Raw genomic sequence first — 13,126 nt, 5'->3', positions numbered from 1 at the left:
TTGCTCTGCTGAGTCCTTTTTGAAAGGTACACCTGACCTTTAGGTCAGCACTTCTGTGAAGCAGCAGATAGGAGATGGTTTCCTTTCATAGCAGAATTTCAGCATATATGCTTGAATTGCTCACTACTAGGGGATATTTGGAAGCAAAGGTGAACATGAATATATATATATATATATATATCCTAGGTCTTTTAATCTTAGTTTTATCTCTGGTCCATTATGCTACTTTTATCTGCTATTTTAAAAATAATATTGTTGTTTCACAATGTATTTTACTTAGCTGCTCATTGTTTTATTTGTAAGTTGCCCTGAAAATATGTGTTTTTTCCCTGAAGGGCAGCACATGAATTCTTAAATAAAGATGCAATGGTGGGGAGGGTGCTGCTGTGCAGCTGAGTATGGGGGCACCAACAAGCTATGGAAATAGGTGATATTAAATCTGCTCCCCTTCCCCCGGGGGGTGGTATTGCAGGAGGGTCGAGACCTCCCAGTGACCTGGCTGTGGATGGAGGGATGCCACCCACATCATAGGGACTCCCAGCCACGTGACGCCCCCCCCAGCTGACCAATCAGGATAGCCAGGGGGCATGGCCACTAGCACTTTAAACAGCAGCATGGCCTCCTTTCACCTCCTCACGTTTATGTGTTGCCTGACAGCGTCCTTGCTATGGACTAAGGTCGGCTGCCATATTGTTGGGGCCAGGTAGGAATTTTTCCACTTGGCAGATTGGCACCAGCCATTTGGTTTTCGCTTACCTTGTAGCAACTGTCACAACTTTGTAAGGTTAGGCATTGGGTAAGCCTTGTTTATGGGAGGGGAGGTGGTGGCCTCCACCTGCCCCTCCACCTTAAGGGTACCCCCGTTAAAGGGATCTGGGGGTGTGGTTCCTGTCCAAAGCTTGGCCGTGGGCTTGGGCCATGACACGACCCCACTGGGACCCTGGGGGTGCCCTGATTTGATGTATATAATAGGGCTCCCCCTACCGGTGGTTTACCCTTATGAGACTCCCTGCAGATGGGCAGGAGTCAGGATACAGTCTGGTTTTACCCAATGCCTAAGCCAAACCACTCACATCTGTAACCAATAAAGTTGTGGCCTATTTTATCCCATTAACCTAAACATTTGTGTCTGTGTGTTTATTAGCTAAGGGAACTGCGGGGCCCGGAGCCTCGCTATGCAAGTTCCCATTTAGCTGTGAAGTTCCCAAAGTTGAGTTTAGGTGACATTCCCTTAGCTGATTTTGTGTGAAGTTTTAATGCCTCATCTAGAACACCTAAACCTGTCTGGGGCTATGGCCAGGAGGAACCACATGGCAAGACAATGGATGGTGATGGAATAAACTGCCCATGTGGAAGGTTTCGTCCTAACATCTGCCAGTGAAAAAACTGCCAAGCAGCAGGAAAGCTGAGATTTCTCCTGAAGTCATTATTACATTAAATGTTTTTGGATCCCACTGTGCTAAATCAATGGCATACATGTCTATGAAAATTCCCCGCCCTCCCCAGCTGACGAACTGCACAGCCAGGCACAGAGGCAAAAAAGGAAAAGGAGTAACAGCTTAGTTATGAGCAGCACAACTCTAAATAATGAGCTTAAAATGAGCTAAGCCATTGCCTTCTTCACATGAGGCCACATTCTCAAAACAAATTCCCTATATTCACAGCAGCTAGAGACTAGGGCATTGCCCATTTGATACACTGGGAAGTCTAATACATCGACCTAATTCCTGCTGCTTTCCCTATCTACCAATAACATATAATATATACAATATTCTCCCAGAGGCACATGCTGACAGCTGCAGTCTGCAAAATGCCTGTCACTTGGAGGAAAACTTTCTCATCTTTTTGCACCAGATGCAGGAGGTGAGAGACTTGGATTTCAAAGGGAACACATTTAACTGATATCTTTCCAAGACTCCACTGCAGTTACTTAATGGTAGGAGGATAATTAACCATCACTGTGATCCCAATCGAACAGCAGTGTTTATTGGCAACCAGATATGTACAGATGAACCGGTGTAGATGGAAGAAGCAATATGCTGAACATGGCTGATGCAACATTCTGCTGAAATGTGGCTTGTTAATATGGCAGATGCCAAGTGTTCTGCTATATGAAAACTTACATTTCACAATGCCTTATAGGAACATAGCTAAGTTTTCAAGCAATACTAACATATTTTGCTTTTAAATGATTGGCAGGTAGTTTTTTACACACACACGTGCACCTGTCCAAAGCAATTTTTCCAATATAGTACCCAGTGTTTCAATTATACTTCAAAATGAGTTTAATATTTAAATCCCAGCCTGCCGATAGACGTCCTGGACTACCTTATGTAAATCCTTAGCTCATGGCTGCACTTTCTCCTTCAGTAAAAAGGGAAATTAGTTCCATGTTACTCAAACCAAATTTTCTAGTCATGCCATACTAGAATTCATACTCCTATTCCGTGTCTGAATTTGCCACTGTTGGTGCATCCAGTGGCATAGCGTGGGGGGTGCAGGGGGGGGCCGGCCGCACCGGGCGCAACATCTGGGGGTTAGGGGGCGCAAATCCACGGGTTAGGGGGCGCAAATTACTTGCCTTGCCCCGGGTGCTGACAACCCACGCTACGCCACTGGGTGCATCTAAAGTGCCTCTAGGCTGTCACTATTTTGCAGGAGGGATTCAAGAGCATACCATATATTTAGGTTTTGGCAATTAAAGTGGACTAATAATAGTATTAGCCACCTCGGGCGCCACTCCCATAGTCACCTATGTGAAAAGGGATTTGGGGTAGCATTAGTGTGGGAAAATGAGCAGGCTTCATAGGGAAAGAGCCTTCATTTTCAGAAGTGAGTGCTCTAACCATGGAAAGGATAGGTGCACAATTTCTGGTGTTCACAGGGGAGACAGATGGGGGGAAGTAATCTGACTGAAAATAACACAGCTAAGCAGAGGGGTAGATTTGCCAACATGCCTCAAGTGCACCAAACAATGCCCCACCCCCTTCCAAAGACACTAATACAGTGGTACCTCGGATTAAGAATTTAATTCATTCTGGAGGTCTATTCTTAACCTGAAACTGTTCTTAACTTGAGGTACCACTTTAACTAATGGAACCTCCTGCTGCTGCCGCCGCATGATTTCTGTTCTCATCCTGAAGCAAAGTTCTTAACCCGAGGTACTATTTCTCAGTTAGCGGAGTCTGTAACCTGAAGCATCTGTGACCCGAGGTACCACTGTAAAACTATCCCCACAATAAGTGACTCCCAAACAGTCATGCTTTTATAGGGCAAAAGTCATTTACTAGAGACGTGGATAACTAGTGTGTCATTCACAACAAGTGGAGAGCCAGGATCACACAGTGGTTAGAGCAGCACAGTAGAACCTGTGTTCAAATTCCTGCTCAGCCTTGAGGCTTACTGGGCGACCTTTTGCCAAGTCCCTATCTCATACGGTTCTTTTGAGGATAGAAGTGTGTTCCTTGGAGGAAGGATGGGATAAAGATGAAATTAATACAGTAAATCACTGCATTTCCTATGGTGATAGTGGCTGGTTCATGATCACCCAGGTGAAACCATAGCACCTGGAAAGGTTTCCCTGTAGCTATGGAGAGATGCAGATGCAATGATTAGTCTGACCCCACACTCTGATTGTAATAGAAAAATCCCAAGTACTTACTCGACTTAGAAAAGCTTCCGAAGCCATCCAAAATAGATTTCAGAGTTTCTTCAAACTTATCTAAGGAAAAGTGCAGCTGCAAAATAAATAGTTTTGTGAAAGACTTAATATTTATTCATTTCCCTTATGGTGTTTTCAGTATAGTCAGTGTTTCCAGCTGAATCGAAAAGCATTCAAACCAAAGGTTCAATTATATTTTATCATAGGGCATGACAAAAGGCAAATGCTCTATTAATTAGAAAATAGGAGAAATGCATGAAACATTTCCCACCCCTGCTTCCAGCTTATAATTTGGATTCACTTACCCTTTGAAGACTCTCTTTAGTGTTCAAAATAAAGGTGTTTAAAAGCTCGCTGAATGGGAGATACACAAAAAAACACAAAATTTGTATGCAAATTAGTCAAAAGCAAATACAGGGAAAAGCCAAGATTAATCTCATGAGACAGCATGCACCACATAGCAAAATGTAGATTTAACACATTTTAATTCCTCATTTAAGTATTTATCTCCATGGAACTTTCACCTCTATAGTCAAGTAAATTCCATTAGCAAGAACCCCCAGTGAACTTGTTTTTCTGAAATGCTGACGGATGGCAAGTCCTAAATCAGGGGTTCTAGTAATTGTAGGAGAGCTTGTTTCAACAAGTCAGTTTTACCTGCTAAGATCTGATGATGGAAAAAAAGAAAATGGGGGGGGGGCATGGTAGGATTGTGGAAGAGGAAACATTTGAAAACGGTGCCAGTAACCTGAGAAGAAGAAGAGGAGTTTGGATTTGATATCCTGCTTTATCACTACCCGAAGGAGTCTCAAAGTGGCTAACATTCTCCTTTCCCTTCCTCCCCCACAACAAACACTCTGTGAGGTGAGTGGGGCTGAGAGACTTCAGAGAAGTGTGACTGGCCCAAGGTCACCCAGCAGCTGCATGTGGAGGAGCGGGGAATCAAACCCGGTTCACCAGGTTATGAGTCTACCACTCTTAACCACTACACCACACTGGCTCTGAGGAAGTGAAGGAATAACAAATGAAAAATGAACTGGAGAATGTGTCTGGGAGGTATTCCTTCCAGGTAGGTGACAAGTGCAGAGGAAAAGATTGAGATTGTGGCTTGGGAGCCCTTACCTGGGTGAAGGAAGGACACTCATATTTTGTGAAACTGTGGCAGATATAGTTACAAATAAAAAACGGGGGGGGGGGTGTTTCTAAGAAACTTGACAGTGTAAAGTATGGAAAGTCGGGCACTGATTTATGCATTGTTGTATGTACCATTTTACATCTGTGTGCACTGGCTAATAAAAAGTACCAGTTGCAGTTCCTGTAGCACAGGTCATACACGTTCAGAATTTGTGGAGACTTGGGGCCATCCTAGATCATTTTGCTGCAGGAGCCAAAGGACAAGGTGGTGCCTCCTAAATTTTCCACATACAGAATCTGACCATCTGGCAGCTGCCCTTACTTCAGCATTGGCAATAAGACAACATCCTCCACTTAACCTCAGGACAGCTGGCTAGCATAGGAGGCACAAAACGCCAGGCTATGGTAGGAAGGCTGAGGGAGAAGTGTGGGGAGCTGCCACATTCACTAAACATGTGAGGAATCAGGAACACTCCACAGAGAATCCAGTCAGGAACAAAGATTCCTGCACAGCTCAACAAGGGAACAAAGCTAAAAAGATTCTTTCCACCAAATGATTTTTATTTTAGAAGACCTGCTGGATGGCCAGATGAGAAACCACTGCTCTCTCATTATTGGTATTGCCGCAAAACTTACTACAGAAGTAGAAGAAATCCAGATTTGCTCCCCATTTAAAATAATAATAATAAATTTTGCTCCTCAAGCTGTTTTTTTAAAAATGATTTATCAACACCATTATTATTAGTTTTTGAGTGATTATGGAACTACAGAGACAAGTAAACAATAACAACAACAAAATCAGTATTATAGTCAACATGACCTAATTTGTGCCCACAGGCACAAGTTATTGAAATCTTTTTCATTTGTTCCTAGTCTTGCGGAAAATTGATGAGTGGCAAAGATGAACCATATTCACGAAAGGGCCTGCTTTCAACAGAGGAAACCGAAACTAAGGAAATCTACTGAGGCCATGGGAGGTGTCACTGCAAATTAATGGCATTGTGCTGACATACTGGAGCTGATGCAAGTGTGATTCCAGAGTCTGTCTGAAGAAGTTTTTACAATCCACCCTGTCTCCAGCACGCTTTCACAGTGCTCGCTAGCTCTGGAAGACAGAATCCAAATTGTGCAGAATATTTCATGGCTAGAAACTCAATACAGAGGAAGAGATTGCACCTTTTAAAATATATGTGCTCCAAGCTGAGACCAATAATCTTTTGAGACATGTCACAGCTACAACAATGGGCCTGGTGTGTGGCTTAGAATAACTCTTTGCAGAGCCTCACAATGGGATAGGAATTTTGAAGACTATATCAATAAAGGTAAGACGTGAGGAAGAAACTGTACCCTATGCAGCCCACATAGAATATCAGCCCTGTTACTTCCCAAGGTACCAGCTGAACTAGAGAAGATGGTTTGATGTGGGGTTATAGAACCAATCGTGGACCTCACTGACTTGTGCACGCGAGGTGCCAGTTCCAAAAAAGGATAGTACCTACATATGTGTGTGGAGTTGAAACAGCTGGATAAAACCATAAGAAAGAGAAAACTACATTCTTCCCACCACGGATGACATCATTCCTCAGCTAGCAGGTGTTAGGAGTGACGGATAGTCTACTCATGACCCCAGGGTAAAATAACAAAAAACAGACTGTTAATAGGTGTTCATGATTTGTTCTTTAGCTCACTCCTTTGCTTCAGGACAGTTTATAACTCAAAGGAGGGGAACTGTGATACTGAACAGACAGGCAATGCCTTATTGGTATGGCATGAAAAGTGAAACTAGAGCCAAGACTAAAGGACTTACAAGGTATACGAAAGGTCTGCATTCATGAGTTTGTTAGGTCTGCTGTATAGTCACTTTTAGACAATAAAAGAGTTAGTGTTAATCCACTGCAGTCTCTGGCATTCATTAAACAAGGAGAGGGAGATCTTGCTAGTGGCAGCAATGCTGTCATGCTTTTCATTGTCCTTTTTAAAATAAAGCTTAAAGGTATGTTCTCTTTCAAGAATTGTACAGCAGGAGAAGAGGCAGAAGCATAGGTGAGAATTAAAACATTTACAACACTTAGAATACACATGAAATGGCATGAGCACTAGAATACAGTGGTACCTCTGGTTAAGAACTTAATTCATTCTGGAGGTCTGTTCTTAACCTGAAACTGTTCTTAACCTGAGGTACCACTTTAGCTAATGGGGCCTCCCGCTGCTGCGCGATTTCTGTTCTCATCCTGAAGCAAAGTTCTTAACCCGGGGTACTATTTCCGAGTCTGTAACCTGAAGTGTCTGTCACATGAGGTACCACTGTATAGGAAATGGAGCTATGTTTGTCACAAAGGAAATATCACAAAGGAAAAACAGTGGCCTGTTTAGCATTGTGGTGAACCCAGTCTTAGAATGTCTCAAAACAAAGGAAGTGTCTCATCACCTATGATTGCGTGGGCACAGAGAAATTACAGAGGAGAAAGTCCTGCTTAATATTTCAACTGACAGGAATACAATGCAACAAAATTACTACTGTATATTGACCTTTTACAAGAAGGGTGCAATTATTACTATGGGAAATGAGCTTTCTCAACGCATTATATCCAACCCCTTTTCACCTGTGGAAGTCTTCCAAGTGGGGTGGGGTGGAGTGGGAGACAGCATGGCATCAAGAGGTTCAACAAGAAGTCACGTTACTGACACCATGGATAGGTGTCATGTAAAGATATCAAATCAGATTAGAGCTAACTTGGCAGGCTCTGCATTGTTTTGCCTTGCAGTTCTCTCTCTAGCACAGTGTTTCCCAACCAACCTTTTTTGGGCAAAGGCACACTTGTTTCATGAAAAAAATCTCGCGGCACACCACCATTACAGCCCCATGACGTCAGCGCGCAGCGTCACGCCGGGAGGGACGCACGAAAGTGTAAGTTTCAATTTTTTTCCCTCCCGGAGGGGGGGAGGGGGGAGGGCGAGCGGAGGCAGCGGCCAGCCCCATTCCTCCCCATCTGCCCCATTCCGTGCAAGGAGCGCAAACAGGTGTGAGAAGGGGGTCAAACCTGCGGGTCGGCGCCGGGGAACCTCCAAGCTTTGGGGGTGGGGGGGAGGAGGCAGCAAAGCGAGGCAGGAAGGAGAGCACGGCTTGGCTGGGTGAGCTTTGGCAGGGGCAGGGAATGAGAGCCGCGAGGCGGGCGCTGCGGACGGAGGCGGACGGAGGCGCTGCCTGCCGAGCTCGCAGGCAGCCAGGCAGGCAGACGGCGAGAGCCCCGCGCTGGGCGGCCTCTCCTCGCCGCCGCCGCCCCGCCTCTCGCCGCCCGACTCGTCCGCCTCCCTCCAGGGACGGCGCCCCAATCGAAAATTTGACTTTTTTATAAAAAAAAGAAATCTTTCGAATTTTTTTATTTTTCCCACGGCACACCAGGCAACATCTCGCGGCACACTAGTGTGTCGCGGAACAGTGATTGAAAAACACTGCTCTAGCAGAAAGTAACCTATACAAGGGAAGCAGAGTTGCAAAGCTGGCCTAATGGGCCTTCACTCTGAGGTCTCAGGGCAGGTTACAGTATTAAAGCACAATATTAAAAGCAATTTATAACCATAAAAATAAGGGGGCCTTAATAAAATAAACCTCAAATGTCAAAAGCCTGGGTAAAGAGGCATATTATCAGCATCATCTGAAAGTCGTATAATGAAGGTGCCTGGAGTATAGGAGCCAACTCCTAGAAGAAGAAGAGTTTGGATTTGATATCCCGCTTTATCACTACCTGAAGGAGTCTCAAAGCGGCTAACATTCTCCTTTCCCTTCCTCCCCCACAACAAACACTCTGTGAGGTGAGTGGGGCTGAGAGACTTCACAGAAGCGTGACTGGCCCAAGGTCACCCAGCAGCTGCATGTGGAGGAGCGGAGACACAAACCCAGTTCCCCAGATTACAAGACTACCACTCTTAACCACTACACCACACTGGCTCACCACACCAGGGGCTTTGGGGGCTTCGGCTCCCCCAATAAAATGTTTGAGTGGACTGCTCCCTCCCCCAGTTTATGGACACTGCCATTCAAATGATGTGCATACACCACATCGTACCCCCAATATTTTATTCAAGAATATAATTCTTAACCTGCAGTCTGAGGACCAGCAATGGTCCTTGATGCAGTTTCATACAGTCCTCAAGACTTCAGTGAAAATAACAGAGGAAAAAAGTTGGAGGTTTCTTTGACATTTCCAGATGCAGGAACTTACTTTGTAAACTATAAACTGAAAAGCTGCTTGCCTTTTCAGTACCTCAAACTGCCGCAGTGGAAAATTTCTCCTCCAAGCCCACAGAAAGCTTTTTTGGATTGTGTTCCTAGAGGACAAGCACTCCAATTAATTTTAATTTAGATGCACTTTTTGGCAACTTCCCAATAGTGGCTGTAAGGAACGAAGTTGTGGTGATTTGTGAAGAGCAAGCAAAACAGAACTGTGGTACTCAACACAACCAAGTTTCTTCTACTTTAACTGAACTCTAGATAAACTCATACCACATAGTGAACTTGTCAATAAACTAGGATGAAAATTAAATTTGGAAATTAGAAGGCAAAAGGTTTGAAAACCCAAGATAAAAACGTTGTAAAAAACAACAACATTAGATTTTACACAAAACCATCAAAACCAAGTTGCAGATCTATAATAATTTTATGCTGTATATTTTTGTGTAGGGGCTGTATCCATTTGAATACAGAATTCTTGTAGAGAGGTGTGTTATTCTTAGATTCATAACTTGAAGAAAACAGGATGTCATTAAACATTTGATAAACTTTATTATTTACAAGATGAGGAGCCTCTGTTATAGAAAGCCATAGCTTACCTGTTGCTTATAATAATAATAATAATTTATTATTTATACCCCGCCCATCTGGCTGCGTTTCCCCAGCCACTCTGGGCGGCTTCCAACTGAATATTAAAAACAGTACAGCATGAAACATTAAAAACTTCCCTAAAGAGGGCTGCCTTCAGATGACTTTTAAAAGTAAAATAGTTGTTTATTGCTTTGACATCTGCTGGGAGGGCGTTCCACAGGGCAGGCGCCACTACTGAGAAGGCCCTCTGCCTGGTTCCCTGTAACCTTACATCTCGCAATGAGGGAACCGCCAGAAGGCCCTCAGCGCTGGATCTCAGTGTCCGGGCTGAACAATGGGGGTGGAGACGCTCCTTCAGGTATACTAGACCGAGGCCGTTTAGGGCTTTAAAGGTCAGCACCAACACTTTGAATTGTGCTCGGAAACGTACTGGGAGCCAATGCAGATCTCTCAGAACTGGTCTTATGTGGTCCCGGCGGCCACTCCCAGTCACCAGTCTAGCTGCCGCATTCTGGATTAATTGCAGTTTCCGGGTCACCTTCAAAGGTAGCCCCACGTTGAGCGCGTTGCAGTAGTCCAAGCGGGAGATAACTAGAGCATGCACCACTCTGGCAAGACAGTCCGCGGGCAGGTAGGGTCTTAGCCTGCGTACCAGGTGGAGCTGGTAGACAGCTGCCCTTGACACAGAATTAACCTGTGCCTCCATGGACAGCTGTGAGTCCAAAATGACTCCCAGGCTGCGCACCTGGTCCTTCAGGGGCACAGTTACCCCATTCAGGACCAAGGAATCCCCCACACCCGCCCGCCCCCTGTCCCCCCAAAACAGTACTTCTGTCTTGTCAGGATTCAAGCTCAATCTGTTAGCCGCCATCCATCCTCCAACAGCCTCCAGGCACTCACACAGGACCTTCACCGCTTTCACTGGTTCTGATTTAAAGGAGAGGTAGAGCTGGGTCTCATCTGCATACTGATGAACACCCAGCCCAAACCCCCTGATGATTTCTCCCAGCGGCTTCATATAGATATTAAAAAGCATGGGGGAGAGGACGGAACCCTGAGGCACCCCACAAGTGAGAGCCCAGGGGTCTGAACACTCATCCCCCACCACCACTTTCTGGACATGGCCCAGGAGAAAGGAGCGGAACCACCGTATAACAGTGCCCCCAGCTCCCAGCCCCTCTAGACAGTCCAGAAGGATGTTATGGTTGATGGTGTCAAAGGCCGCTGAGAGATCCAGCAGAACTAGGAAACAGCTCTCACCTTTGTCCCTAACCCGCCAGAGATCATCAACCAGCGTGACCAAGGCAGTTTCAGTCCCATGGTGAGGCCTGAATCCCGATTGGAAGGGATCCAAATGGTCCGCATCCTCCAGGCGTGCTTGGAGTTGTCTGGCAACCACCCGCTTAATCACCTTGCCCAAGAATGGTAAATTTGAGACTGGGCAATAGTTGGCCAAATTGGCTGGGTCTAAAGATGTTTTTTTAAGAAGCGGTTTAATGACCGCCTCTTTCAGTGGGTCTGGGAAGGCTCCCTCACAGAGGGAAGCATTCACCACCCCGCAGAGCCCATTGCCCAGCCCTTCCCGGCTCGCTTTTATCAGCCAGGATGGGCAAGGATCAAGGAGACAGGTGGTCGGTTTCACTTGTCCAAGCAGTCTGTCCACATCCTCGGAGGTAACAGATTGGAATTGATCCCATGTAACAGGACTAGACAGAACTCTAGCACTCTCCCACCCTGGCCCTGCTCCCACGGTGGAGTCTACCTCCTTTTGAATCTGAGCAACTTTGTCTGCAAAAAACTTTGCAAAAGCATTGCAGGAGATCTTGGGGTCCCTACCAGGCCCCGGTGGTGCAGGTGGTGCTTAATCATTCTGCTACCCAGTGGGGCCTTCTAGTCTCACATGATGCACTAACTAGGCACAACCCAGTTAAAGGGACAGTGTTCCCACAAGGGGAGTCCACTGGCTTTCAACTGGGGTGCTGGGACCCACTACTTACTGGGTGTGGGTCACAACAGAAGCACTGCCACCACACAAATATATTATTAAAAAGAAAGGCCTGGGTTCCCAAATCCATGTTTGGGTTAAAAGAGGGTCTTGGGTCAGGAAAGGTTGAAGACTACCTTTGTGTTGCTCAATGCCAGAGCAGAAGGTTGTCAGTCAGACCAGCATCTATCTATCTATCTATCTATCTATCTATCTATCTATCTATCTATCATCCAACCAACCAAACAAACAACCACCCTTCATCCAAAGAGCTCAGGCTGCTTCGCAGCATAAAAACACAAAATGAAGAAACACAAAATACATAATAAAAACAAGAACCAAAGGGGGGGGGGACCTCCACAACCCCCTCTCCCACAAACACATTTAAAATGACATATAATCTTAATCAGCTTCTTCCTTTGGGGGGGGGGACAGGAGAGGAAGCATTTGGGGGATAAGGCTGCAGTGTGCATCAGAAGGTTAACCTTTTCCTCTCCAGCTGCATTTCCCCCCTCTACAAACTTCACCCCCATCTACACAGTTGTTAGGCTTGGGGGAGGAGAGAAGCTTTAATTGGGTGCAACAGGAATTGAGGCTGTGAGTAGGAGCCAAAGACGCCACAGGCCACGTCTGGTCCATGGGCTGCTAGTTCCTTGTCCCTGATTAAGGAAGAACAACATCTTCAACAGGAGCAATTGAGAGATGACAAATACAGTTCCAGACTTGTATTTGTTACGCCATGGCAAAGGGCTAGTACTCAAGTTATCCTTTGCAATGCTGCTCTGTGTGGCATGTGCCATAAAAGAGGCATGGCCTCACAGAGACTTCTTTCTGCTCAGTCCTGGTTGCTGACAATGCAACAGAGAGGTATACAGTGGTACCTCAGGTTACATACGCTTCAGGTTACATATGCTTCAGGTTACAGACTCCACTAACCTAGAAATAGTGCTTCAGGTTAAGAACTTTGCTTCAGGATAAGAACAGAAATTGTGCTCCGGCGGCGCAGCAGCAGCAGGAGGCCCCATTAGCTAAAGTGGTGCTTCAGGTTAAGAACAGTTTCAGGTTAAGAACGGACCTCCGGAACGAATTAAGTATTTAACCTGAGGTACCACTGTATAGGCATAAACTCTGCAAGTAGCAACAAGATCAGTAGCTGAAGTGGGGGGAAACGTGAAAGGTGGGAGGTGGGGTGATAATGAACAAGACACATAAACTTCAAATAGCAGGAATGGTGGATGAGAATTGCCCATGTGAAATCCAATCAAAAGTGGTCAAGCATATGTTAGAACTTGCCACATGTAGGGAAAAAAATAATGGCTCTTGCATTATATGTGGGCTCAGAAAAACAAAGAGGGAACCCTACATTGAGAGAACAAAGCTCAAATGCAACAATTCTTTGCAGATGTAGATGATAATGATAAGGGATGATGTTTTAGATAAGGGGATTATGACAGAACAAGAAGAAATTGCGTAAGGTTGTTTTTTAAAACAATAAATCTGCATTTAGAATTTTCTCTAAATGTTT

The 13,126-nt window shown here is 45.3% G+C and overlaps 1 protein-coding gene across 22 annotated transcripts in view; it reads right to left on the bottom strand.

Annotated features, from left to right (window-relative positions):
- The window catches only part of IHO1 (interactor of HORMAD1 1), a 45,378-nt gene that overhangs the window by 10,413 nt on the left and 21,839 nt on the right, over positions 1-13,126 (bottom strand). For all 22 annotated transcript variants that reach the window (XM_083492592.1, XM_083492583.1, XM_083492590.1 and 19 more), the window contains 2 exons: positions 3,967-4,015; positions 3,662-3,737 (listed from right to left, as the gene is read on the bottom strand). In XM_083492592.1, the coding sequence (XP_083348718.1) occupies positions 3,662-3,737; positions 3,967-4,015 (125 nt within the window). The remainder of the gene's footprint in view (positions 1-3,661; positions 3,738-3,966; positions 4,016-13,126) is intronic.

Source organism: Podarcis liolepis (assembly GCF_965112155.1).
Source record: "Podarcis liolepis genome assembly, chromosome: 2".
Classification (NCBI taxonomy): Eukaryota; Metazoa; Chordata; class Lepidosauria; order Squamata; family Lacertidae; genus Podarcis; species Podarcis liolepis.
Note: the sequence above shows the minus strand (reverse complement) of the source record. Positions and strands in the feature narration are given on the sequence as shown.